Genomic DNA, 27,123 nt, shown 5'->3' with positions numbered 1-27,123 from the left:
TGATTAAAAAAAAAAAATCTTCTCCAGGAAATCAAATACTTCTGTGCTGGGAAATAGAGAGAGTGAGAGAGAAGGAGGTGTGCCTACATTTTCTCATATTAGTCTTTTGGCTGAGAGAACAGTAAAAGCTGGGTAGCTAATGGCTGCATCATCAGACATTATAGATAGAGCTTGATGATTCCCATAGATTTAAATTACAGTTCATGTTTCAAAAATGGATTAGCCTTATAACCAGTTAATATCAGATTATAGAGATAGAGTGGGAACATCTTCCCTTTGTAACTGACTTTTGCGGGGAAAAAATATAATGTAGGCATGTTTTATCCTTAATTGGAATATTGAAAAGGAGATAAATATGCTATTCCTATTTTACAAGTTTGAATATTTTAAAAATATGTGATAATATCCCCAAATAATTCCTTGATCCTTCTTCTGGAACCATAATACATATTGTATGTACCACTAATTTGGGGATTAATTTGTATTGCCTTCTACTTACGGGATTTTTAACTCTGTTTTTGTGAACCTCAGTACGTTATAACTTATGTGTGGAGATCAAGTTTTAAGCTTTTTTTTTTTTTTAGACAGAGTTTGCTCTGTCGCCTAGGCCGGAGTCCAGTGGCATGATCTCAGCTCGGTGTAACCTCTGCTTCCCAAGTAGCTGGGACTACAGGTGCACGCCACCATACCTGCTAATTTTTGTATTTTTAGTAGAGATGGGATTTCACCATATAGGTCAGGCTGGTCTCAAACTCTTGACCTCAGGGTGATCCACCTGCCTCGGCCTCCCAAAGTGCTGGGATTACAGACATGAGCCACCGCGCGTTGCCTTTTTTTTTTTTTAGACAGAGTTTCGCTTGTTGCCCAGTCTGGAGTGCAGTGATGCCAGCGTGGCTCACTGCAACCTCCCCATCCCAGGCTCATGCGATCATTGTGCCTCAGTCTCTCAAGTAGCTGGGATCATAGGCGTGCACCACCACATACAACTAATTTTTGTATTTTTTAGTAGAGATGGGGTTTCACTGTGTTGGCCAGGCTGGTCTTAAACTGCCCACAAGTGATCTGCCTACCTTGGCCTCCCAAAGTGCTAGGATTACAGATAGCTACTGCACCTGGCCCAAGTTTTAAGTTTTGATATTTCTTTATTAAAAACATTTTGCCAGATTACGTGCTGATGTTTTAGCAACCACACACATTAACCTAAGTACATAAATGGTTTACTTCTGTGACTTAAGAAAATGGGTACATTGAGAGGGAATAAAAACAATATTCAGAGCCTTCCTCACATTACTGAAGAACTCATCACCTCCTGAAGAACTGAGAGATTTAAGAAGTCAGAATGGCCTACAAATCTGGGGAGTCCAGGAGCCAAAGGAGTCAGAGGAACAGTGCAAGCTTCACCTCAGATCTGGCCATCCCTTTGAAGGTGTGGGGCACAGGAAAACATTTCAGTGGAACAAGTCATGACTCTGCACGTTGAACTTAGTTAACAAGATGCATATTCAACATCAGTGCACACCCAGTTTCTAAATACCTTTGGATCACTGCAATTATTGTTCCCACAACAGAATTCTAAGTCTCCCAACATTCTTTAATTCTCCCTAAGAATATGTATGTGACCCTTAGCTTAGAGTAAATAGTAGAATGTTTGTTTGTTTGTTTGTTTATTTATTTTGAGAAGGAGTCTCACTCTGTCTCCCAGGCTGGAGTGCAGTGGTACTATCTTGGCTCACTGCAACCTCTGCCTCCCGGGTTCAAGCAGTTCTCCTGCCTCAGCCTCCCGAGTAGCTGGGATTACAGGCATGTGCCACCATGCCTGGCTAATTTTTTTTTTGTATTTTTAGTAGAGACTGGGTTTCACCATATTGGCCAGGCTGGTCTCAAACTCCTGACCTTGTGATCCGCCCGCCTTGGCCTCCCAAAGTGCTGGGATTACAGGCATGAGTCACCACGCCTAGCCTAGAATGTTAAATCAATTTAGATTTAAGCTTTTATTCGCATACTTTTTGCATTCTTTTAGCCTTGTGAGAAAGTCCTGGGGTAGAGTAGTGCCTTCTGCAGAGTATAACAACCCTGACTTTTTTCTTGAGAGGGGAGTTTTTAGTAGATTGAACAGGAAGATATATTTTAGTGGAAATGACATGAAGTCAGATCCAGGCTAACCTCTATCAGGTCATGAAAGCTCCTTTCTAGTTAGTTGGATAAAGTAGCCCCAAATTTGGGGTTGCCCATTCTTCCACAGCATGGCAAAAATCAAGATAGATCTCTGATAGTTTAACAACATATATATAGATAGATCTGATAGCTTAGCAACCTATAGATTGAGTGATTGTCACTATCTCCAACCACATGACTTCCAAGTTGCTTTGTGTGACTTAAAAAAAAAAAACTTGGTCCGGGCACAGTAGCTTATGCCTGTAATCCCAGCACTTTGGGAGGTGGGGGCGGGTGGATCATCTGAGGTCAGGAGTTCAAGACCAGCCTCGCCAACATGGTGAAACCCCGTCTCTACTAAAAATACAAAAATTAGCCCGGTGTGGTGGCTGATGCCTGTAATCCCAGCTACTCGGGGGTCTGAGGTGGGAGAATCGCTTGAACTCAGGAGGCAGAGGTTGCAGTGAGCTGAGATCATGCCATTGCACTCCAGCCTGGCCGATGAGTGAAACTCTGTCTCAAAAAAAAAAAAAAAAATTATCTTGAGTTATGAGATTTTGAAGCATTTTATTATCCAGAGCCATAAGCCATATTAAAAAAAACAGAAATGGCCGGGTGTGGTGTTTCACCCTGTAATCCCAGCACTTTGGGAGGCCAAGGTGGGCAGATCGCCTGAGGTCAGGAGTTCGAAACTAGCCTGGCAAACATGGGAAAACCCCGTCTCTACAAAAAATACAAAAATTAGCCAGGTGTAGTGCTATGCGCCTGTAATCCCAGCTACTTGGAAAGCTGAGGCAGGAGAATCACTTGAACCTGGGAGGCGGAGGTTCGCACCACTTCACTCCAGCCTGGGTAACAGAGTGAGATTCCGTCTCAAAAAAAAAAAAAAGTATATATACATAAATTGGTGCCCCAATACTGTGTGTGTGTGTATGTATTTAAATATATATAACTAAAGGATTAGTGTGTTCTCTACTTGATTAACAAGCAGAGGTAAGGTTTCTGTGTGTATGCTGAATTTTTCACATGGAAGGTAGACTAAAAGTAGTTTTGTGTTTGTAATATATGAGTTCAGTAAGTAACTCTAAAATGCAGTTTAATCAGTTTGAAGTTAAATTGCCCAGGCCGTTTAAGTAAGGTTGTGAAATTTGGGAATATACATTTATCATCCTAATTTTTTATAATAAGTATTTCATCTTTCATAATCAGTGAAACGTTGAGACCAAATTAAACCCCATTTTAGTTAACTAGTTGGCTTAGGATTTTTTTTTCTCGTAATGGTAGTGGAAATGCTTATATTTAGAGAATAATTTTAAGAAACTAAGTTGCAGTTTCAGCAGTTGGGCCATTATTTTCCAAGTCTTAAATACTTTCTTAGAAATTGGCTATGCTGCCTCCAAGTAATAGGAGGTGCTTCAAGTCTTTTTTTTTTTTTTTTTTTTTTGAGACAGAGTTTCGCTCTGTCGCCCAGGCTGGAGTGCAGTGGCCGGATCTCAGCTCACTGCAAGCTCTGCCTCCCGGGTTTACGCCATTCTCCTGCCTCAGCCTCCCCAGTAGCTGGGACTACAGGCGCCCGCCACCTCGCCCGGCTAGTTTTCTGTATTTTTTAGTAGAGACGGGGTTTCACTGTGTTAGCCAGGATGGTCTCGATCTCCTGACCTCGTGATCCGCCCGTCTCGGCCTCCCAAAGTGCTGGGATTACAGGCTTGAGCCACCGCGCCCGGCCAAGGCTTTTTTTTTTTTTCGGAGATCTGAGTCATAGCCATTAATTTTCCCATATACACATGTATGTATATTGCTCTCTAGCAACATTAAAATAGCTTAATATGATAGATAAACTAAATAATTTAAATAAACTTGTTAAGAATATACACCTGGGAATATGAAATTTGCTTTATTTCTTACAAATACTTATTTCAGGAATAGTTTCATCTAATGTTATTCGTATTTCCAGACTTTGGCTGGGATGCTTTTATGTGATTCTGCTGAATCTTTTCTTGAAGGCAAATGTTTCTGTGTTCTGGTTTATATGGTGAAGACTTGTATCTATTTGGTTTGATATCTAAAGCCTTTTCCAGCTGGGTGCAGTGATGCATGTCTGTAATCCCAGCTATTTGGGAGGCTAAGGTAGACAGATCTCTTGAGGCCAGGAGTTCAGGGCTGCAGTGTGATATAATTGTGCCTGTGAATAGCAATGGCACTCTAGCCTGGGCAACATAGTGAGACCCCATCTCAACAAAACAAAACAAAAATAACAGTAAAACTTTTTGCAGCTTCTGGTAAGTCTTAGCTGTGGCTGCTTCTCTTAGAAAGGCATTCTTGAAATTGCTACTTTCTTTCTTTTTTTTTTTTTTTGAGACAGAATCTCACTCTGTCACCCAGGCTGGTGTGCAGTGGCATGATCTCGGCTCAGTGCAACCTCCGCCTCCTGGGTTCAAGCAATTCTTCTGCCTCAGCTTCCCGAGTAGTTGGGACTACAGGTGCACACCACCATGCCCTGCTAATTTTTGTATTTTTAGAAGAAACTGGGTTTCACCATATTGGCAAGGCTGGTCTCGAACTCCTGACCTCGTGATCCTCCCTCATTGGCCTCCCAAAGTATTGAGATTACAGGCGTGAGCCACCACGCCTAGCCAAAATTGCTACTTTCGTAGCTTCTTTCTAAAGTCATTCTTCATAGGTTCCCACTTCCCCAGGGTCCTAATTTCTTTATTCTTGTCATGTAAGTGTTAAGAGACCCACACCAGATGCTGTTATATTATGAGTGACATTTTACTAAAGGGAGGGTGATAATTTTTCACTCTGCTTTTATAGAAAAGGAAAACTATCTAGATTGCAACTCTTTGCTGAATACTACTTGAAATTTATACACAATTAATAATATAGTCAGCTTTCTAGCCACAGCTATAGCATCTGTGCCTTGAATACATACTTTTCAGAATTGTTTTTTTCCAAAAGCATATATCACTTCCGTGGAACTCAGTAGCATTTTCACATAGCGGTTGGAACTTCCCAGTAGAGACATAAAGAGATCTTTGATTGCTTAATAAGACCTGAAAGACCTTCCTTATGATGATTCCTTAGGATTCTTAAAAGCTCTAAGATATTTTCTAATTAGATTTTTGCTGAATGTATTATGGAGTTAAAATAGAAAGGTAGATTTTCCAAACTCAAAATACTTTAGTGACCAATTGCAAAATAAGAAACAAGATGGCAGCAAACCATATGGGCTCGATAGATCTGTTTTTGAGAGAAAGACTGAAAAATCTTTTCTCTAGTAGACTTTATCTAGTGGGTATATAGCTGTGAGAATTACATTTACCTAACAACTTAACAACTGTTGTCAGCTGTATAAATTGAATTTTTTTTTTTTTTTTTTTTGAGACTCCCTCTGTTACCTAGGCTGGAGTGTAGTGGCGCCATCTCAGCTCACTTCAACCTCTGCCTCCCAGGTTCAAGTGATTCTTGTGCCTCAGCCTCCCAAGTAGCTGGAATTACAGGCACCTGCCACCACACCCGGCTAATTTTTGTATTTTAGTATAGACAGGGTTTTGCTATGTTGGTCAGGCTGGTCTTAAACTCCTGGCCTCGAGTGATCTGCCTGCCTCGGACTCCCAAAGTGCTGGGGTTACAGTTGTGAGCCACTGTACCTGGCCTGGATTTAGTTTTTATTTTAAACTGCATCTATTTGAAAAGTTACACTATAGTGATTAGGTCCCACCTGAGTTGCTTTTAATCATATTTTCCCACACAGACCCTAAATTGGCTACTTTTTAAAGCTGTGGCATTTTCATAAACTCATCTTTTTCTCAACAAAGTGAAATTTCCAGTAAGAATTGAGAGACATGGTTCATCACATTGGATTGGCACTTGTACGTTACGCTGAGTTGCTGTAGAGTTTTTGTCAGGGTTTGTGTATCTGAAGTCATTTCAAGAGGAATGAAAGTATGCTAAAGACCACTAATTAGCTATGTGACCTTTGGTCAGGTACTCTTAATTTATTGGGCACCTATACTAAGCATCGTTAAATGAGTTTTAATAAAACAAATACTAGCCCTGCCTGGATCACCATAGGGTTGCACTAGCTCTCTACCCTATACAGCTCTGTGTTTTTACACCTGTGCCATTGTATTGTAAGTCTTTTTTTTTTCCAGATATATTCTGTTTGTGTATTTTTTTCTCTTTTTTTTCCGTTGTAAGTCTTTGTCTATAATTAAGTCTATTTTTTTGTGCTATGTATTCCTGAAGCTAGGGACCAAATATTCAGATTATAGATAATAAAGGGCTTCAAAAACTGTAAAACTGATAAGAGATTTTGGACATTATAACACTCAATCTTAATTCCATCATCTTTTTTGGCAGGCAATTCCCTGTTGAGGTGTGGTATGAGGGCTGGGTAGATAAGAATGTTCAGCCTCCTACTGGGCTCCCCTGACACTACCCTGGCAAAAGTGGAGCACTGACTTATACCGCCTCACATTGCAGACGGGGGAGGTGGAAGTTCAGCTTCCCCCTTGGTCCTGTGTCACCTTCTTGGTGAAAGTAGGACACAGTTGCACCACCTGACTTGCATCACCTCATTGCCTCCTAGTGGCGTTACAAGCTTGGTTCCCTGCTGACTGACACCTGGGAAGGGGTTATGGGCACCTCAGGGCACCTCTTTGTGCCTGTCAGTGCTAGACGGGGATAGAAGCTGAGCTCACTGCTGGATCCTGATGACAGTACCCTACTTAGCCTGGTCAGCCCCACTGGGTAGGGGAATGGGAGGGTTGCTGCCTGCTTCCATGGTGGGGTAGATGATCACCTCCTGTTCAGCCCCACTGAAACCATGGGGGAGGGGGAGTAACAGTTTTTCTGTTGGTGTCTACTTGTATAGGGTGGATGTTGCCAAGAAGATTTCTATTTTGTGAGCTATGTCCTTCTCAGTCTGTGCGCTAGGGGCAACAGACTTTACTGGGAGTTTTGTTTTGTTTTGTTTTTTTAACTCTGTTCCTGTTAGCAGTTTCGTGTTGGAGGCTTCTGCAATGTCCTGTCCAGGATATGTGGGAGGCAATAAAGAAATCCAGGAACTCATTGCTGTGTTGTTCTTTAAATCCTGAGGTCCTTAGGTGGTCCACCACCTTCTTTCCGTCATTCCGAGTCTTCCTATGCTTGCTGTGTCCACGACTTTTCAGTTGTAAACGGAAGGACCTAGGAGCAATGGGACTACTCTTTCTTGGCCAGAACCAGAAGTCATGTCCTTTTTTAAATGGGGAGGCTAACCCTTTTAATCAATTATCAGTGAAAGCAGCAGCAGGATATATGTAATTATTTATATATAGTGGGGTCTTGCTCCACTGCCCAAGCTGGAGTGCAGTGAAGCAATCGTGGCTTACTGTAGCCTTGAACTCCAGGGCTCAAGCAATCCTCCCACCTCAGCCTCTTGAGTAGCTGGGACTACAGGCACAAGCCTCATGCCTGAATTAAATTTTTTGTATAGACAGAGTCATGCTGTGTTGCCCAGGCTGGTCTCGACCTCCTGAGCTCAAGAGATTCTTCTGCCTCATCCTCCCAAAGTGCTGGAATTACAGGTGTGTACCACTGTACCTCGCCAAGGCAGTGATTTTCAAACTGAATTCTCTTAGGTGTCTATTTTTTTTTTCTCCAAAGTTCTTGTTAATGTGTCTACTTTATTTATTTATTTATTTGAGACGGAGTCTCCTCTGTCGAAGGCTGGAGTGCAGTGGTGTGACCTCAGCTCACTGCAACCTCCGCCTCCCAGGTTCAAGCGATTCTTCTGCCTCAGCCTCCTGAGTAGCTGGGATTACAGGCGCCCGCCACCACACCCGGCTATTTTGTATTTTTAGTAGAGACGGGGTTTCATCATATTAGCCAGGCTGGTCTTGAACTCCTGAGCTCAGACAATCCACCTGCCTCAGCCTCCCAAAGTGCTGGGATTACAGGCGTGAGCCACCATACTCGACCTCTTAATTTTTATTTTTAAAAAAGGGTTTTGAAGATAAAATAAAAAACTTGAAATGATTGCTCTAGCACACTCCACTAAAAGTTAAATCCAGAATTTGTGTTTCCATGCCTGTCTTTCACAGCTAGACTTTGATTCATTGGGGAGCTGGGACTCTATTTCTGTTTTTCCAGCACTTGAACATGGCCAGCATGTAGTACCTGTTCAGAACATGTTTGTAAAGGGATGGAGTCATTTATGCAGCTCCATCTTCTCTGCCCTTGTAGTTCCTTTACTCCATCCTCCATCTTAGGGAGTGTTTTTCTCTTGCTAGGTATCCTGGATACAGCCATCGTTGATCGGGGGAGGAATGTGGTATCTGGTTCTCGAGATGGGACAGCACGACTTTGGGATTGTGGGCGCTCAGCCTGCTTGGGAGTCCTTGCAGATTGTGGTTCTTCCATCAATGGAGTGGCGGTGGGTGCTGCTGACAACTCCATAAACCTTGGCGCCCCTGAGCAGATGCCCAGTAAGTTGATAATGATATGTAGGATTGTTTTTTTTCTTGGGCCCCCTTCAGTGATTGCCTTAGTTTCTCTATTTCTTCCTCATCCTTTTCTGCTCTGTACCTGGTATTTCTGTTTTCACCATACAATTAATGTTTATTCTGTACCTACTATGTTTCTATTGCTTTGGAATCTACAAAGGAAGTATATGTCATAGCACTGCATTTCAGTAAGTACAGTCTAATTTAGCAGACGAGATTAATGCCTATAAAACAGGGGTGTCCAATTTTTTGGCATCCCTGGGCCACATTTGAAGAAGACTTATCTTGGGCCACACATAAAACACACTTAACATTGATGATAGCTGAGCTAAAAATAAATAAATAAATCTCATAATATTTTAAGGAAGTTCATGAATTTGTGTTGGGCCTCATTCAAAGCCTCCCTGGGCTGCTGGTTGGACAAGCTTGCTATAAAACATTTAGAGAACAGTAACATTTGGCTGAAATAATTAGTGATTCTTTTTATTTATTATATTCTTTTAGTGATAGAGTCCTGCTGTTTTGCCCAGGCTGGCCTTGAACTCCTGGACTTAAGTGATCCTCCCACCACAGCCTGCCTAATAGCTGGGACTATAGGCATGTACCACCATGCCTGGCAAATTAGCGAGTCCTAATGCAAATATAATATGTTTTCAGAGGGATGGAGTGTTCCCGGTTAGTATAGATAGGAAAGGTGTCACAAAAGAAGTTGGCTTAAGCCTTTAAAGGGTAAGTTCAAGTTGAACAGACAGGAATGGTAAGGATAGGACAATGGGAGCTAGGGCAAGGGGTAGGTGTAGGGGCAATTTGCATTACAGCTTGGATGTGAAACTGAGTGTTATATAAAAAGATATGCTTGGCTGGGCTAGAAAGTTGAATTAAGAGGGGTAGTAGTAGGAAATGGGTTGAATAGCTGTGGTGAGAGACTAATAAAGGTCCTAATAAGGCAACTTTCATTCCTATTTTCCCATAATAATAGTTGCATCTTTGTTCCATAGGACAATTTTTTTTTTTTTTGAAACGGAGTCTTGCTCTGTCGCCCAGGCTGGAGTGCAGTGGCACGATCTCGGCTAACGGCAAGCTCTGGTTCCTGGGTTCACACCATTCTCCTGCCTTAGCCTCCCAAGAAGCTGGGACTACAGGCGCCCGCCACCATGCCTGTCTAATTTTTTGTGTTTTTTAGTAGAGACAGGGTTTCACCATGTTAGCCAGCATGGGACAATTTTTTTTTTCCTACCATTGTCTTAGCCCTTCACATTTTAAAAAATATACCTTATTTTTTAGGGCCATTTTAGGTTCACGGCAAAATTTAGCAGAAAGTACAGGGGGCTGGGCATGGTGGCTCATGCCTGTAATCCCAGCACATTGGGAGGCCAAGGAGGGCAAATCACAAGGTCAGGATTTCGAGACCAGTCTAGCCAACATAGTGATCCTCGTGATCCGCCCGTCTCGGGTGAAACCCTGTCTCTACTAAAAATACAAAAAATTAGCCAGGGGTGGTGGCGGGTGCCTGTAGTCCCAGTTACTCGGGAGGCTGAGGCAGGAGAATGGCATGAACCTGGGAGGCGGAGGTTGCAGTGAGCCGAGATCGTGCCATTGCACTCCAGCCTGGGTGACAGAGCGAGACTCCATCTCTAAAAAAGAAAATCATAAGTCATGTCATGCTCCTGCTTAGAACTCTCCAGTGGCCTACCTTTGTACATGTTGAAATCCTAACCCCTTACATGGCTTATGACAAGCTCTTTTACTTTCTGACCCTTGCACTTCTCTCCAGTCTCATGTCATACCATCCTCAGCCAGGCCCACTACATTTCAACTATAGGCCTTCTTTCTTCTTTCAGTACAGTGGACTCTCCCAGTCTCCGGACTTTGCCTTCTTTTTTTTTTTTTTAAATTGAGACAGTCTCCCTCTGTCACCCAGACTGGAATGCAGTGGCACATTCTCGACTCACTGTAACCTCCACCTCCTGGGTTCAAGCAATTTTCCTGCCTCAGCCTCCCGAGTAGCTGGGATTACAGACGTGCACCACCACACCCAGCTATTTTTTGTATTTTCGGTAGAGATGGGGTTTTGCCATGTTGGCCAGGCTGGTCTTGAACTCCTCACCTCAAGTGATCTACCCGCCTCAGGCTCCCAAAGTGCTGGGATTACAGGCGTGACCCACCGCACCTGGCCTGACTCTGCCTTCTTTTTCCCTTAGTCTGGAATATACTCCTGCAGCTCTTCACATAACTGGTTTCTGTTCACCTTTCAGATCTCACCGTTCATTGAAAAGTTACTTCCACAGAGGCTTTTTAAAGTTAAAGTTTAGGCTGGACGTGCTGTAAACCCAGCACTTTGGGAGGATGAGGTGGGCGAATTGCTTGAGCCCAGGAGTTTGAGACTAGCCTGGGCAACATAGTGAGACCCCATCTCTATAAAAAATATTTTAAAAAATAAATGAAGTTTACATTTAAAGTTACCCTCCCCACTTAGCCTCCCACTACCTATTCACTTCTGATCTTATTTTCCTATTTTGTTTTCTTTTAGAACTCATCACTTTCTGAAAGTATCCTACTTATTTATTTACGTATTTACTAGAATCCTTGAGAGTAAGGACCTTATCTGTTTGTTCATCACTGTTTCCTTAGCAGTTAGAATAGTGTGTGATGTCATCACATAGAAGATGAAGGTAAAAAAGAAAAAGAAAAAAAGAATAGTGCCTGATACATAGTAGGCCCTAAAGAAATATTTGGTGAGTGAATGATTACATTTCCTTTTCTCCAGGCTGTAAGGTCGTTGAGGTCAGAGACTGTATTTTCCAGCATTGTATCCCTGCTCCTAGTGTGGTGTCTTTTCACGGTACAAACAACTTAGTATTTTTTTTTTTTTTTGATACGGAGTCTCGCTCTGTCGCCCAGGCGGGAGTGCAGTGGCCGGATCTCAGCTCATTGCAAGTTCCGCCTCCTGGGTTTACGCCATTCTCTTGCCTCAGCCTCCCGAGTAGCTGGGACTACAGGCGCCCGCCACCTCGCCCGGCTAGTTTTTTGTATTTTTTAGTGGAGACGGGGGTTTCACCGTGTTAGCCAGGATGGTCTCGATCTCCTGACCTCGTGATCCACCCGTCTCGGCCTCCCAAAGTGCTGGGATTACAGGCTTGAGCCACCGCGCCCAGCAACAACTTAGTATTTTAAAAGTTGGTTTTATTGCCAGCCATGGTGTGCACATCTGTAGTCCCAGCTACTCAGGAGGCTGAGGCGGGAGGATTGCTCGCGCCCAGGGTTTCAAGGCTGTGGGGTGCTATGTTTGTGCTTGTGAATGGCCCATGCACTCCAGCCTGGACAACATACTAGACCCTGTCTCAAAAAAGAGTACACACACACTCATTTTAAAAATACATTTGGATTTACTGAGTTATCTTTTACATATGGTAAAAGTCACCCTTTTCCTTGGCTACTGGATACCATTAAAAAACATTTTTAGAATGTAAAAATAAAGTCAGTCTTTTTAGTTGTATAGTTCTGTGAGTTTTGTCAAATATATCCAGTTTATAAATAATACCACAGTGAGATACAGAACATAATAAATGTTTTCTTTGTAGTAAGTGAATTGCTAACAAAATCAGTAATCAACCATCAGTATTGGTGCTGTGTGGGCACTGCCAGCTGATCAGCCTCACTGTTATTAACATAGTTCGTTTGTCATGCAGGTGAACGGGAGGTTGGAACAGAGGCAAAAATGCTGCTGTTGGCCCGGGAAGATAAGAAACTTCAGTGCTTGGGACTACAGAGCAGGCAGCCGGCAAGTGGTTTCTATATGGCCTTTGAACTCTGAGGCAACCTGGGTCATTCTGTTTCTTAGAAGGCTATTTTGGAAACATTTCTACTTGCTCCCTATGTTCACTTTTGAGAAAGCTGCCTGAGTAAGAGGCAGTACAGCATAATGATTAAGAGTGTGGGATTTGGAATAAGGGCAACATTTAAATCCCAGTTTGTTTGTTTGTTTGTTTGTTTGTTTGTTTTTTGAGACAGAGCCTCACTCTGTCGCCCAGGCTGGAGTGCAGTGGCGCAATCTCGGTTCAGCTTACTGCAACCTCCGCCTCCTAGGTTCAAGTGATTCTCCTGCATTAGCCTCCCGAGTAGCTGGGATTGCAGGCCTACCACCATGCCTGGCTAATTTTTATGTTTTCAGTAGAGACGGGGTTTCACCTTGTTGGCCAGACTAGTCTCAAACTCCTGACCCATGTGATCTACCTTCCTTGACCTTCCAAAGTGCTGGGAGTACAGGTGTGAGCCACTGCACCCAGCCCTGAATCCCAGTTCTTATGCAACACTTGCAGAGAATAAAAAAAAAATAAATCTCAGTTCTTATGTTAATACTTAATGATTCCAGCATAACCTCTCTGAGCCTGCTTCCTCATCACTAAACTGGGCATAATAGGGTATATGATGAGGATTAAATGCTCTACTGTTTTGTGATCTTTGTTAAGTCACTTTCCTTCTCTGGGCCTTAGTGTGCTATATGTAAAATGATGAAGTTATATAGATTTTCTTTCTTTATGAGTCCTGCTACCTCTTAGGTAATGTGAAGAAATTCTGAGTAAAGAACTCATGCGGCTGGGAACAGTGGCTCATGCCTGTAATCCCAGCTTTCTGGGAGGCCCAGAAAGGGTAGATTGCTTGAGTCCAAGAGTTCAAGACTGGCCTGGGCAAAAAACCGATCTCTATTAATAATACAAAAAATTGGCTGGGCATGGTGGCATGCACCTGTAATTCCAGCTACAGCTACTTGGGAGGCTGAGGTGGGAAGATCCCCTTAGCCTGGAAGGTCGAGGCTTCAGTGAGCCAAGATTGCGCCACTGTACTCCAGTCTGGGGAACCAGAGTGAGACGACCCTGTCTCAAAAAACAAAAAAAGGACTCATGTATTCAGGACTCTTGATCAATTAATGAACAGACCATTAGTTGGAGTTTCTTCCTACATCTGAATTTTTGCTGGGAAGATTATGCTGTTAACTAAATTCTCTCTTCCCAGAGATTAGATTTTTAAAATTTCCTTCTAGCTCCTGTAATTGTCATCCAGACAACTTTAATGATTTGGTTTGGCCACAGGGTTTGCTGTTTTCTTTCTTTTTTTTTTTTTTTTTTTTTTTTGAGGCAGAGTCTCACTCTGTCGCCCAGGCTGGAGTGCAGTGGCGGGATCTCGGCACACTGCGAACTCCGCCTCCCGGGTTCACGCCATTCTCCTGCCTCAGCCTCCCCAGTAGCTGGGACTACAGGCGCCCACCACCTCATCCGGCTAGTTTTCTGTTATTTTTTTAGTAGAGATGGGGTTTCACTGTGTTAGCCAGGATGGTCTCGATCTCCTGACCTCGTGATCCGCCCGTCTCGGCCTCCCAAAGTGCTGGGATTACAGGCTTGAGCCACCGCGCCCGGCCTGCTGTTTTCATTTCATCTTGTTACTTCATTGTGCTGGTGATATTTCCATTTTCAAAGTTTGTTTCAGGAACATTACCATTTTTGCTAATATCGCCTTTGTACTTGAGTTTTCACACTGGCTTTTACTTCTAGAGGGAAATCAGGTTTTTTTTGTTTGTTTATTTTGTTTTTTGCCTTTTCTTTTTAGAATGTTTGGGGAAGATATGATCAGTTTGAGCTAACAGTAAGAAGTAAATGAAAATCTAATAATTTCTTTTTCAGATTCATGGGGAGAACTGTGATTCTTTACATCGCTACTTTATTTAAGCCTGTTTATTTTCCTACAAAATACCCTCCTTCAAAAGGTTGAAGTGACATGGAGCAAAACTTACATGTGGGAATTGCAAGTGTTTCTCAAATAGAAGGTTGTCATGAAAAAGGGGAAAAGAAGGAATTTTGTTGGTGAGGATACTGTGAGATAGTGTGTTGAGTGGTAATAGTTGGAAAACTGCCACCTCAGAGTATATTACATAAACTGCTCAAGTCCTTAACCAACCTCAGGTTCCTGAAATCCTGGGAGTATTTCCTTCTCAGTTTTTGGTGAATGTGTAATTTACCATTTGAGAATAATTAAAGGAGGAAGGAAGAAAATATCTCAAAATATAGTGAAATTTTTCCTTTTTTGGTGCCTGTTTATTCTTGGAAACAAATTAATCTCTAAGCAGCATTTTTGCCTCCTACTTGTTCCCAGGTGTTCCTCTTTATTGGCTCAGATGCTTTCAACTGCTGTACTTTTCTCTCTGGTTTCTTGCTATTGGCTGGGACTCAAGATGGAAACATTTATCAGCTGGATGTGAGGAGTCCAGGGTGAGTCACTATTCATTTACATGATGCAGGTCTTCTACAGAGTGGAAATTTTTATTGGCTTTAACGTTGATTTAGCCTAGCATATAGATGACTATTGAATCAAGGGTATATTTTTCCGTTTACAAAGGTTTTCTGGTCTGAATTTTCTGATTGTTCTTATTATTCCTGGACTCATATTAAAATATATGATTCATACTATTATGATTGACTAATGATTGCTGTGAAAATTAAGCTTAAATATAAACTAGCATTTCATTTAAATTGATTGTCTAGAACTTTTAACCTTAAAGAGCTCAGTAATTTTCTCTTACATTAGACCCTGCCTACCCTAAGATTGAAAGATTGAATTATTTTTATTTATTTATTTATTTTTTGAGATGGATTCTCACTCTGTCCTCCAGGCTGGAGTACAGTGGTGCTATCTCGGCTTACTGCAACCTCTGCCTCCCGGGTTCAAGCAATTCTCCTGCCTTAGCCTCCTGAGTAGCTGGGATTACAGGCGTGCGCCACCACACCCAGCTAATTTTTGTATATTTAATAGAGACAGGGTTTCACCATGTTGGTCAGGCTGGTCTCAAACTCCTGACCTCATTATCTGCCCACCTCAGCCTCCCCAAGTGCTGGGATTACAGGTATGAGCCACTGTACCCAGCCCTGAAAGATTATTTTTAGTTTAAGGAACCCAGCTCTGTTAGTTATGTAGTTTTGATCATGACCTTTCTAAACAGGCTTTTCCTTGGTCTTAAAGATACCTAAAGAGAATCACACAATCTCTCTGTTGCAGGATTTAATAATTTCTACAATTCTGTCCCTTCCTCCTTTGATTTTCTTCCTTTTTTCAACTGATATTTGTTGAAAATAGCTTCTGTGGGCATCAGGCTTGGTTCAAGGCACTGAAAAACAGAAATAAAAGGTACAGACTCTGGGCTGGGTGTGGTGGCTCACTCCTGTAACCCCAGCACTTTGGAAGGTCAAGGTGAGTGGATCACCTGAGGTCAGGAATTCGAGACCAGCCTGGCCAACATGGCGAAACCCTGTTTCTACTGAAAATACAAAAATTAGTTGGGCATGGTGGCGCGTACCTATTATCCCAGCTGCTAGCATAGCTGAGGCAGGAGGATCGCTTGAACCTGGGAAGTGGAGGTTTCAGTGAGCTGAGATCGTGCCACTGAACTCCAGCCTGGGCAACAGAACGAGACTCTATCTCAAAAACAAAAATAAAAAACAAAAAATAGACTCTGCCTTTGAGACACCTGGAGTCTAATGGTAAAGATGGACAAGTAAAAGACTATTGTGCAGTGTGATCGCTTGTCTGACAGGGCTAGCCACAGAAATTTAAGGAAGCACCAAAAAGGAGAGGGAAGGAGGTAAGACTCCTTCTCCAAGGAAATGAGAAACATTGGATCTTGTTGAGTAAGAAGTTGCCAAGTAAAGAAGGAGGAAAAGAGCTGGGCTGGGTCGAATCCCATGTATACAATCCTATATATGAAGGCATGATTGTTTTCAGGAGTATATGACAGGTATGTTCCCTGCATATGAGCGCAGTAATGAGAAGTGATGCCAGCAGGAAAACAGGAGCTGCTTTGACCTTACCTGCCATTCTAAGTTTGTTCCAAGAGCAGAGAAGAAATTACAGTAGATGGTCATTAGCTTACACCTTTTCTTCCATCATTTCAGTTACTTAATATTTTTTTCTTTTTTTTTTTTTTTTTTTGGCCTCCACAGAGATAGGGAATCTCTTATCACTATTATAAAATCACCCTTGCATATATATTAAATTGATTCTCACTCAGCTTTCTCTTTCTTTTTAGAGTCCTGACAATTTTAATATTTTACAACAAATCTTAATTATTTCATTAAGTGAAAAGGTTAACATACTGCTAATATTGTTATCTTCAACCCATGTCATACCTGCCTTAAAAACCCAGGATTTGGATGGTGACTTAGTTCTTGTTTAGAGACATGGGTGGTTTTAAACGAATTACCTTAATCTGCCAGTTAAGGTTCTTGCCAGGAAAGAAACCATAGAAATCTTTAATTTCTCCACATTTTATCCTGTTTGCTCTTATGTGGTTAGTGCTATATACTGAATATGGTCAAGTATTGCTTTTGAAGAAAGAAAGTAAAATTTCCCCTTTCTTTGTATCCTAGGGCTCCAGTACAAGTCATCCACAGATCAGGAGCACCAGTTCTATCCCTGCTAAGTTTCAGAGATGGATTCATTGCTAGCCAAGGTGGGTCCATGGGCCAATTGAGAGAGATGCTTCTTTGTAGTTCAGTTAATTAAACATAGTTTTAAGTGTATAATCTCTGACTGGGTTGGGGCATAGTCCCCCATGATTCTTTGGCATATTGTAGCTATCAATAGTGTTCATCACTCTGCGTTGTGATTGTCTGCATCCCCCTCTAGTTCAAGCTCCTTGAGGGTGGTGACTGTGCCTTATTCATTGTGTTATTCCCAGAATTTAGCTCAATGCCCACCACTCTTGTGCCTTAAGGGAGCTCACAGTAAGGCAGACAGACATGTGAACATATGATTGCAGTCCAGTTTGATAAGGACTACATCAGAAGACTGCATGAGGAAATGGAGAATAGCTAATTCTAGAGGCAGGAGTGCTGTCAGCAAGGTCTTTGTGAACTAGGTGACATGTAAATCGATAAAGATTTCACCCACTGGAGATGTAAAGATGGACACTGAAAGCTGAAGCTTTTGTGTATGCAAAGTCATAGATGGGGCAAGGGGGGCAAAAGAAGAAGGGCAGTAGCATTTCCGGAGAGCCTGCTATGTAGTAGGTACTGTGTTTGATGCGTTACATACATATTCTAGGTAAAGCGAGTACCTTGGTGTAGCCAGGACAAACTCTTTGGAATGGAGTTCAGGAATGGTGTTGGGGAAATGCCTGGAACAAAGTGTACATTAAGGGACACTGGATCCTTGTAGGAATGATGTAGGTGAGCAGGACTGGACTATACAGCCTGGAGGGACTACCTACCTACCTTGAGCATTTCAGTATATCAGTTAGGAGGTTTTGGGCTGTTATTTACAGAACACTCAGCTGAACATGGTTTAAACAGTTAGGAAAGTGTACTGCTTCACTTAATAAGAAGTCCAGAGTCCATTTCAGAGTATATTAATTTAGTGATTTGAAAATAAAGTCAGTCAAGGAGACTAAAGAAACTTGACAACTAAGTCCATGGTATTCTAGATTGGATCCAGGATGTTAAGGAAAGACTGGTGAAAAAAAAAAAAAAGTATGTGTTTAGGTAATAGCAGTGTACCAATATTGACCTCTTAGTTTTGACAAATGTAAGGTGATAACATTTGGGAAAACCTGAAACTGATTAAAGGCATATGGGAACTTTCTGTATTATTATTATTATTATTATTATTATTTTTTTGAGACAGAGTCTCGCTCTGTCACCCAGGCTGGAGTACAGTGGCCGGATCTCAGCTCACTGCAAGCTCCGCCTGCCGGGTTTACGCCATTCTCCTGCCTCAGCCTCCCGAGTAGTTGGGACTACAGGCGCCCGCCACCTCGCCCGGCTAGGTTTTTGTATTTTTTTTTTAGTAGAGACGAGGTTTCACCGTGTTAGGCAGGATGGTCTCGATCTCCTGACCTCGTGATCCGCCCGTCTCGGCCTCCCAAAGTGCTGGGATTACAGGCTTGAGCCACTGCGCCCGGCCAACTTTCTGTATTATCTTTAACTAACTTTTCTGTAAACCTAAAGTCACTCCAAAATATAATATTTTTATAAAACTTTTTTTTTTTAATTTAAAAAACAAATGGGCTGGGCACAGTGGCTCATGCCTATAATCCCAGCATTTTGGGAGGCGGAGGCGGAAGGATCACTTGAGCCCAGGAGTTTGAGACCAGCCTGGGCAACATAGGAGACCCTGTCTCTACAAAAAATAAAAATTAGCCAGGCATAGTGGTTCATTTCTGTGGTCCCAGCTACTCAGGAAGCTGAGGTAGGAGGATCACTTGAGTCTAGGAGGTGGAGGCTGCAGTGAGCCATGATTGTGCCACTGCATTTCACCGTGGGTGACAAAGCGAGACTCGGTCTCAAAAATAATTTTTTTAATTAAAAAAATATTAAAAAGATAGTGACTGGGCATGGTTGCTCATGCCTATAATCCCAGCACTTTGGGAAGCTGAAGCGGGTGGATCCCTTGAGGTCAGGAATTTGAGACCACCCTGGCCAGCATGATGAAACCCTGTCTCCACTAAAAACACAAAATTACTGGGCATGGTGGCGCACGTCTGTAGTCCCAGCTACTCAGGAGGCTGAGGCATTAGAATCGCTTGAACCTGGGAAGCGGAGGATGCAGTGAGCTGAGATCACACCACTGCACTCCAGCCTGGGTGACAGAGCAAGACTCCGTATCAAAAAAAAAAAAAAATTAAAATTAAAAAATAAAGTTGGGCGCGGTGACTTGCGCCTGCAATCCCAGCACTTTGGGAGGCCAAGGTGGATAGATCACCTGAGGCCTCGATATTTCTCACCTCTTCTCTCCTACCTGCAGGCCATTTTACTGATTGTTATCCCAGCACTTTGGGAGATCGAGGAGGGTGGATCACCTGAGGTCAGGAGTTTAAGACCAGCCTGGCCAACATGGCGAAATGCCATCTCTACTAAAATACAAATATTAGCTGGGCATGGTGGTGTGCACCTGTAATCCCAGCTACTTGGGAGGCTGAGGCAGGAGAATCACTTGAACCTGGGAGGTGGAGGTTGTAGTGAGCCAAGATTGTACCACTGCACTCCATCCTCAATGACAGAGTGAAACTCCCTCTCAAAAAAAAAAAAAAAATTCTGTTTCAAGGTGATGTGTGGGTTATATGAGGAGTAGGAGGTGGAGAAGAGCTGACTCGTGCTCTACTTTTTGTACTTTTTTTTTTTTTTGGAATGTTAGAAATTTCTTTTTTTTTTTTTTTTTTTTTTTGAGACAGAGTCTTGCTCTGTCGCCCAGGCTGGAGTGCAGTGGCACCGTCTCAGCTCACTGCAAGCTCCATTCCCGAGTTCATGCCATTCTCCTGCCTCAGCCTCCTGAGTAGCTGGGACTACAGGCGCCCGCCACCACACCTGGCTAATTTTTTGTATTTTTAGTAGAGATAGGGTTTCACCGTGTTAGCCTGGATGGTCTCGATCTCCTGACCTCATGATCCGCCCACCCTGGCCTCCCAAAGTGCTGGGATTACAGGAGTGAGCCACCACGCCTGGCCTGAAATTTCTTTATTATTACTTATTCTTACTAAGCACCAGCTTAATACTGCAGAAAATTTCAAATCACTGTTGATAACCCACTTTCTTTTCTCCCACTCGAATTCTTGATCAAGAGTTTTTCAAGTAAAAACATGCTCTTCTCTCTTGTGTATAAAACGTTGTGAAATAAAGGCAAAGTATTGTGTATATCTTGCTGGAAAATGCTGCCCAGGGCTCTGGAGATGGTGGCTGCCCCTGCTCCTTTCACTGTCCAGGTCTTGAAAGACTCTAGTTCACGAACTGTCTCTTCACAAAGCAAGTCCACCACTTGCTGCGTTTATCATTCTGAGGGTTGAAAACTTTCTTACAAAGTCTCAGTCCAGTCTCTTGCCTTAGCTGTTGTAAATAGGCCCTCATCACTTCATCTTCCTGTTTGTTTGCAGGTTTGGGATAAATTGGGATAAGTGGAAAACCAGGCTCTCCAGGAACGGGAAAGTTAGTGATTCCCAGTGTATACATTTCTTTCTCACCCTGGCTTTTGGAATTGCACTTTTGGAGTTCCTTCAGACACTCAGAAACGTAGAGAGATATATATATCAAGGTCCTATCAGCTTCATTATTAACTTCATAGTTTTTGAAGAAGACATTGGCCTTGAAGTAATAGATGGCTTCATCCACAGTATCAATATCTTTTGTCTCTCTTGGGGCAGGTCCTTTGAATTGACTTCTGATAGGTAACAGTGCCATGTTTCCAATGAGTTCGGTGTCAGGATCCATGAGAGAAGAGTGGTAAGCTGGCATCTTGGTGGCTCCTGGGTTTCAACCCAGAGGAGCAGATTTTTTGTACTTTTTTACTTTTCTGCTGGGAAGAAGGCAAGGCATAACTTCCAGTACTGATATCTAAAGGCAAAGGGAGTAAGATTATAGCTCTGTTTTCAGAGGACAAAACTAAGACCAGTAAGACAAAGTTATCAGAAACCACATTCCAGTTAATTATAAAGGAAAAGCTTTCTTTTCCTTAAGAAAGAAGCTGCCCTTAAGGTAGTGAGCACCCCTAACTCTGGAGATGGGCAAGTGTAGGCTGTTTGGCCGCTCTGCCATGTGCTGTAGAGGGAGTTCTGTACTGGTTTAGAAGTTGGATATAGATGATCTTTGAGGTCCTTTGGAACTCTTTGATTATTAGTGAGGAGATTTAAATTGCCAGATGAAACAAAATAAAAAACTTTTTTGATGGAAATTGCCAGACATATCTAAAAGTAGAGAGAATAGCACAGTGAACCTGCTATAGCCATTGTCCAACATAAGCTATTATCAATATATGGCTAATCTTGTTTTACCCATTCGTTTGCATTCCTCACTTCATATATTTTTAAATATATCATGAGCATCTTATTTCACCTGTCAGCATTTCTATATGTCTCTCTCAAAGATAAGGATTCATTTTTGGAGAAGATGATTTTTAAGAATAATGCAAGAAAGGGTAAGGTACTACCTTGTATATGCTGCTGCTTGGAATGTAGAATAACAGATAAATTTGGAAAACAGTTTTTCAGATTTCCAAAAAGTTTGAAAAGGTTAATTAGTATCTGCTGCTTCTTTTTCAGGTCTTTATATATACAAAGTCAGAAAAAACTGTATGCATAAAGACATTCATTTATGCACATGCTGTCAACCATGAAAAATAGGCACAAAAAAATAGATAAAAATGTTAACAGTAATTGCCTTTGAATGGTAGATTGGGGTGATTTTTCTACCTCTGCTTTGTTTATTTTTAAAGTTTTGTTCAATGAGCATGTACTACTTCTATTTATTTATGTATTTATGTATTTATTTTGAGACAGAGTCTCAATTCTGTTGCCTAGGTTGGAGTGCAGTGACACCATCTTGGCTCACTGCAACCTCTGCTTCCTGGGTTCAAGCAATTCTCCTGCCTCAGCCTCCTGAGTATCTGGGATTACAGGCGTGGACCACCATGCTCAGCTAATTTTTTTTGTATTTTTACTACTTTTATATTAACAAAAAGAAATCACCTCATTAAGCAGTTTATAGATCACCCCAAGTTTCATTTGTTCATGCTCTTTTAAGAATTAGATATACTTTTACTTTCTTAGCGTAACTGTCCTCTTTCTCCTAGTGTATACAGTCAAATTTACAGATTGAGGAATAATCTGGGAACATTTTAATAGGGAATATCTACACAAATATTTCTTTAAAAAATGTTAAGGACTTTTTTTAGACATTCCCTATTAAAAATAATCTAGGATAAGTTTATAAATACACACACACACACACACCTGTGGTTGCTTGCTCTGTGCCTTTGGCTGGCATTGCTAATCAAAGACATCCCTTCTTCCCACTGAACTCGCACTTGCTCTTCAAATCTACCCCAGCTCAGCATTCTAGGCAGCCACTATGGGTTATCATAATTGGCCCACATAGGCTGGGCACGGTGGCTCACGCTTGTAATCCCAGCACCTTGGGAAGCTGAGGCGGGTGGATGGATCACCTGAGGTCGGGAGTTTGAGACAAGCCTGACCAACATGGTGAAACCCCATCTCTACTAAAAATACAAAAATTACCCAGGTGTGGTGGCGGTCACCTGTAATCCCAGCTGCTTGGGAGGCTGAGGCAGGAGAATTGCTTGAACCCAGGAGGTGGAGGTTGCAGTGAGCTGAGATCGCGGCATAGTACTCCAGCCTGGACAACAAGAACGAAACTCTGTCTGAAAAAAAAAGATGGCCCACATAATAAGATCTATTTGCCATTCTGGGTCTTTGGACCATCTTCTTTACACTAGTGATCTACAGAAGCAGATAAAAATACTGAGTGTTTAAAACTCTGGATAGAGTTTTCTCTTAGTTATATCAATTTTCTTTCTGCCTTTCAGGTGATGGAAGCTGTTTTATTGTCCAGCAAGACTTAGACTATGTCACTGAGCTCACTGGGGCTGACTGTGACCCTGTGTACAAGGTACAGGCCTGAGACAACACTAGACCTGGGTGATTCTCCTGCGAGATCTAGGGCTTTTACGAGACTGAATCCAGATACCTTGTGGTCATTAGGGATGATAAAATAGTGCTTATTGTATAAGCAGTGTGGTAGGATGGGAAGAAATTAAGAGCTTAAGTCAGAAGTGACGTCTGGGCCAGGCATGGTGGCTCATGCCTGTAATTCCAGCACTTTGGGAGGCCGAGACAGGTGGATCACTTGAGGTCAGGAGTTCAAGACCAACCTGCCCAGCATGGTGAAACCCGTCTCTACTAAAAATACAAAAAAATTAGCTGGGTGTGGTGGTATACACCTGTAGTTCTAGCTACTTGGGAGGCTGAGGCAGGAGAATCGCTTGAACCTGGGAGGTGGAGGCTGCAGTGAGCCCCGAGATCGCACCACTACACTCCAGCCTAGGCAACAGAGTGAGACTCTATCTCTAAAAAAAAAAAAAAAACCATAGTGACTTCTGGCTGGCAGCTGTACCCCAGCACTTCTGGAGGCTGAAGCAGGTGGATCACTTGAGCCCAGGAGTTCGAAACCAGCCTAGGCAATAAGATGAGACCCCCATCTCTACAAAAAATACAGAAAAATTAGCTGGGTATGGTGGCGCACATGCCTGTAGTCCCAGCTACTGATTTGGGAGGCCAAGATGGGATGATTGCTTGGGCCTGGGAAGTTGAGGCTGCCATGAGCTGTGATCATGTCACTGCACTCCAGCCTGGGCAAAGAGTGAGACCCTGTCTCAGAAAAAAAAAAAAAGTTCATCACTTACTGGCTCTAGAAACTTAAAAACTTACTTTACCTCACTAGTCTGTCAATTCATCTGTAAAATGAAGATAGTAATATGAAAACTCCTTGTAAATACATTCTATAAATATTACTCATTATTATTATTATTAAAACTTCTGGACTGATTTTCTCATTTGATTAGAATAGAAAGAGAAAAACAAAAGGGGAAATATTTATTGACCAGACACTGTGCTGAACGTTTTATATACATTATCTCATGTAATCTTTTACCATTTGTTGAGGTGTAGGTATTATTATTCCTATTTTTTCCTATAGTTTAAAAAAAGTTGTACAATTAGTATCTGTAAAAGTTCAAACAATACAGAATGATACAGATGTAAAAGTCTCCTTTACGACCTTTTTGGTTCCCTTCCTCTTTTCCAGAAGTAACTAGCGTTAACAGTTTGGCACATATTTTTCAAGACTATTTTCAGAGAATTTGTACACTTACATCTTTATGTATTAATGTGAATAATATACTTTTATCTTCAGTTTGTACATAATTGAGACTATTCTCTATATAGTGCCCTGTGACTTTTATTTAAATTACCATCTTAGAGCTGTTTCCAGGTAAATGCATATAGATCTGCCGGGCGCGGTGGCTCACGCCTGTAATCCCAGCACTTTGGGAGGCCGAGACGGGCGGATCACAAGGTCAGGAGATCGAGACCATCCTGGCTAACACGGTGAAACCCCGTCTCTACTAAAAAAATACAAAAATCTAGCCGGATGAGGTGGCAGGCGCCTGTAGTCCCAGCTACTCCGGAGTCTGAGGCAGGAGAATAGCGTGAACCCAGGAGGCGGAGCTTGCAGTGAGCTGAGATCCGGCCACTGCACTCCAGCCTGGGCGACAGAGCGAGACTCCATCTCAAAAAAAAAAAAAAAATGCATATAGATCTATTTCTTTTTTCTTTTTTTTTTTCTTTTTTGAGATGGAGTTTCGCTCTTGTTGCCCAGCCTGGAGTGCAATGGCACAATCTCAGCCCACTGCAGCCTCTGCCTCCCAGGTTCAAGCGATTCTCCTGCTTTAGCCTCCCAAGTAGCTGGGATTACAGGCATGTGCCACCACGCCTGGCTAATTTTATATTTTTAGTAGAGATGGGGTTTCTCCATGCTGGTCAGGCTGGTCTTGAACTCCCGACTGAGGCCTGCCTTGGCCTCCCAAAGTGCTGGGATTACAGGCATGAGCCACTGTGCCTGGCCATCCATTTCATTTTTTAAAATTCTTGTGTAGTGTTCCAGCCGGGTGCGGTGACTTACGCCTGTAATCCCAGCACTTTGGGAGGCCGAGGCAGGTGGATCATAAGGTCAGGAGATTGAGACCATCTTGGCTAACTCGGTGACACCCCATCTCTACTAAAAATACAAAAAATTAGCCAGGCGTGGTGGCAGGTGCCTGTAGTCCCACCTACTGTGGAGGCTGAGGCAGGAAAATGGTGTGGACCCAGGAGGCGGAACTTGCAATGAGCCAAGATGGTGCCACTGCACTCCAGTCTGGGCGACAGAGCCGAGATTCTCAAAAAACAAAAAACAAAGAAAATTCTTGTATAGTGTTCCATATTTTGAATCAACATATTTCCATTGTACAAATGAGGCAGCTGGGGCCCGGGGGGTTGAGAAAGTTGCCCTAGGTCATCCAGCTAGTTGGTAGTAAAGCTGAGATTAAGTTAACTCCAGAATTCATGCTATTTTCCTTGAGGAGTTGATGAAATCCTCCTCAGAAAAAAAGACACATATTCAGAACTTTTTTGTATCCAATTTTATAAGGTTCAAGAATAGCCAAGCTCATCTATGAACCATCTCCTCCCCAGAGGCAGACCATCTGTGCTCAACCTGAACAACACTAATGGGTTTGCTTTCCACTTGGGCCAATTAGTTTCTCTGTTCTATAGTCATGGGTGCATCCCAACCATTGGTGATTGGGATGCCGGCATCACTATGAGCCAGCAATTTTTGTAAGCACATAATCATGGATGTAATTCTGTTGCCTTCATAAAGCCTTCTCAGACTCCCTGAGACTAGTGTCTGTCAATCATAAGCCTCCATCTTTTTGAAATGGAAGAATCCCAGGCTTCCTTTTAACTGTGAATTCTTGTGTTCTAGGTAGCCACATGGGAGAAGCAGATCTACACATGCTGTCGAGATGGTCTTGTACGACGCTACCAGCTTTCTGACCTCTGACTTCTTGGAAAGAGCAGTCCTGGTTAGTGAAAAGGTTTGACCCTGATCAACAATGAACAGAAACATCATCAGACCTTCCCAAGGACCATGGCCCTTAGTGTCTTGGGCACCCCTTGGAAATCACAGAAAGTCAGCTGTACTGGCTATATGGAACTCTCATGCCAAGACCTACTTTGAACTGAATAGGAAGGTCACTGGGCCCACTGCATTTGTCCCAACTTCTCCTTGTATAAACTCACCCCAGCAACACAGGGCAAGGATATAGATGCTTTTAGTTTGTTCTTAAACCAGTTGTGTTAAATGTTTACAAGGATCTCAGTACTAAACCTTGTTTTCTGGAGGAAATAAAGAAAATATGTTTGGAGGTGCCTGAATATGAAAAACTTTGTTAAAAACTCTTACTCCAGCAAAAAGTCAGTCAGGATGATGGAATTCCTTCCTCAGCACTCCCTGTTGCCTGACCATAGAGAAGGCCTGCTTGGCAGTAGCAACAAATGTCCTATAAGAGATTCTTATGCAGGTGGTAACCAACTGTCCCAGCTTGCTTGGAACTAAGGGGTTTTCTGTGACTTGAAACTTGCAGTGCCAAAACTGGGGCAGTCTCAAACCAACATAATTGGTCAGCCTATATGTAGGTGAGGAAATTGAGTCATAATCATTGTAAAGGCATTGGCTGTCAAAGTGTGGTTCTTAGAACAGCAGCATCAGTATCACCAGGGAACTTGATGGGAAATAGAAATTGTTAGAGCCAATCCTAGACCTAAATCAGAAGTTCTATGGGTGCAGCCAGCAATCTGTAGTTTAACAAGGATTCCAGGTGATTCTGACGTATGCTAAAGCTTGAGAGCCACTGATCTGGAGGAAGAGATGGTAGAGGGCACTTTAGTCACAGCTGGAACCCAGGGCTCAAAATGACAAGATTGGTCTGTAGGAGATGAGGCCACGGGTTGGCAGAGCCCAGCTAGTGACGGAGCAGGAATATCAGCTAAGAAGCTCACACTTCAAGTGGTTGGCAGTGGGGAACCACTGAAGGGTTTTAAGCAAGAGAATGG

General features: G+C 42.6%; 1 protein-coding gene across 5 annotated transcripts in view; it reads left to right on the top strand.

Annotated features, from left to right (window-relative positions):
- PAAF1 (proteasomal ATPase associated factor 1) overlaps positions 1-26,445 on the top strand; it is a 46,843-nt gene extending 20,398 nt beyond the window's left edge. For 4 of the 5 annotated variants that reach the window (XM_030918430.1, XM_010366835.2, XM_030918431.1 and 1 more), the window contains 6 exons: positions 8,430-8,624; positions 12,332-12,423; positions 14,790-14,905; positions 17,057-17,139; positions 22,998-23,080; positions 25,994-26,445. In XM_030918430.1, coding sequence (XP_030774290.1) covers positions 8,430-8,624; positions 12,332-12,423; positions 14,790-14,905; positions 17,057-17,139; positions 22,998-23,080; positions 25,994-26,071 — 647 coding nt within the window. In that variant the 3' untranslated portion in view covers positions 26,072-26,445. Of the gene's footprint in view, positions 1-8,429; positions 8,625-12,331; positions 12,424-14,789; positions 14,906-17,056; positions 17,140-20,820; positions 20,900-22,997; positions 23,081-25,993 lie in introns of all 5 variants that reach the window. The other variant, XR_004053683.1, reaches the window with a different exon arrangement.
- Positions 26,446-27,123: the final 678 nt, after the last annotated feature.

This window comes from Rhinopithecus roxellana, chromosome 15 (genome assembly GCF_007565055.1).
Source record: "Rhinopithecus roxellana isolate Shanxi Qingling chromosome 15, ASM756505v1, whole genome shotgun sequence".
NCBI classification, from domain to species: Eukaryota; Metazoa; Chordata; class Mammalia; order Primates; family Cercopithecidae; genus Rhinopithecus; species Rhinopithecus roxellana.
The sequence above is the reverse complement of the archived record's forward strand: the minus strand, read 5'-3'. Positions and strand labels throughout refer to the sequence as shown.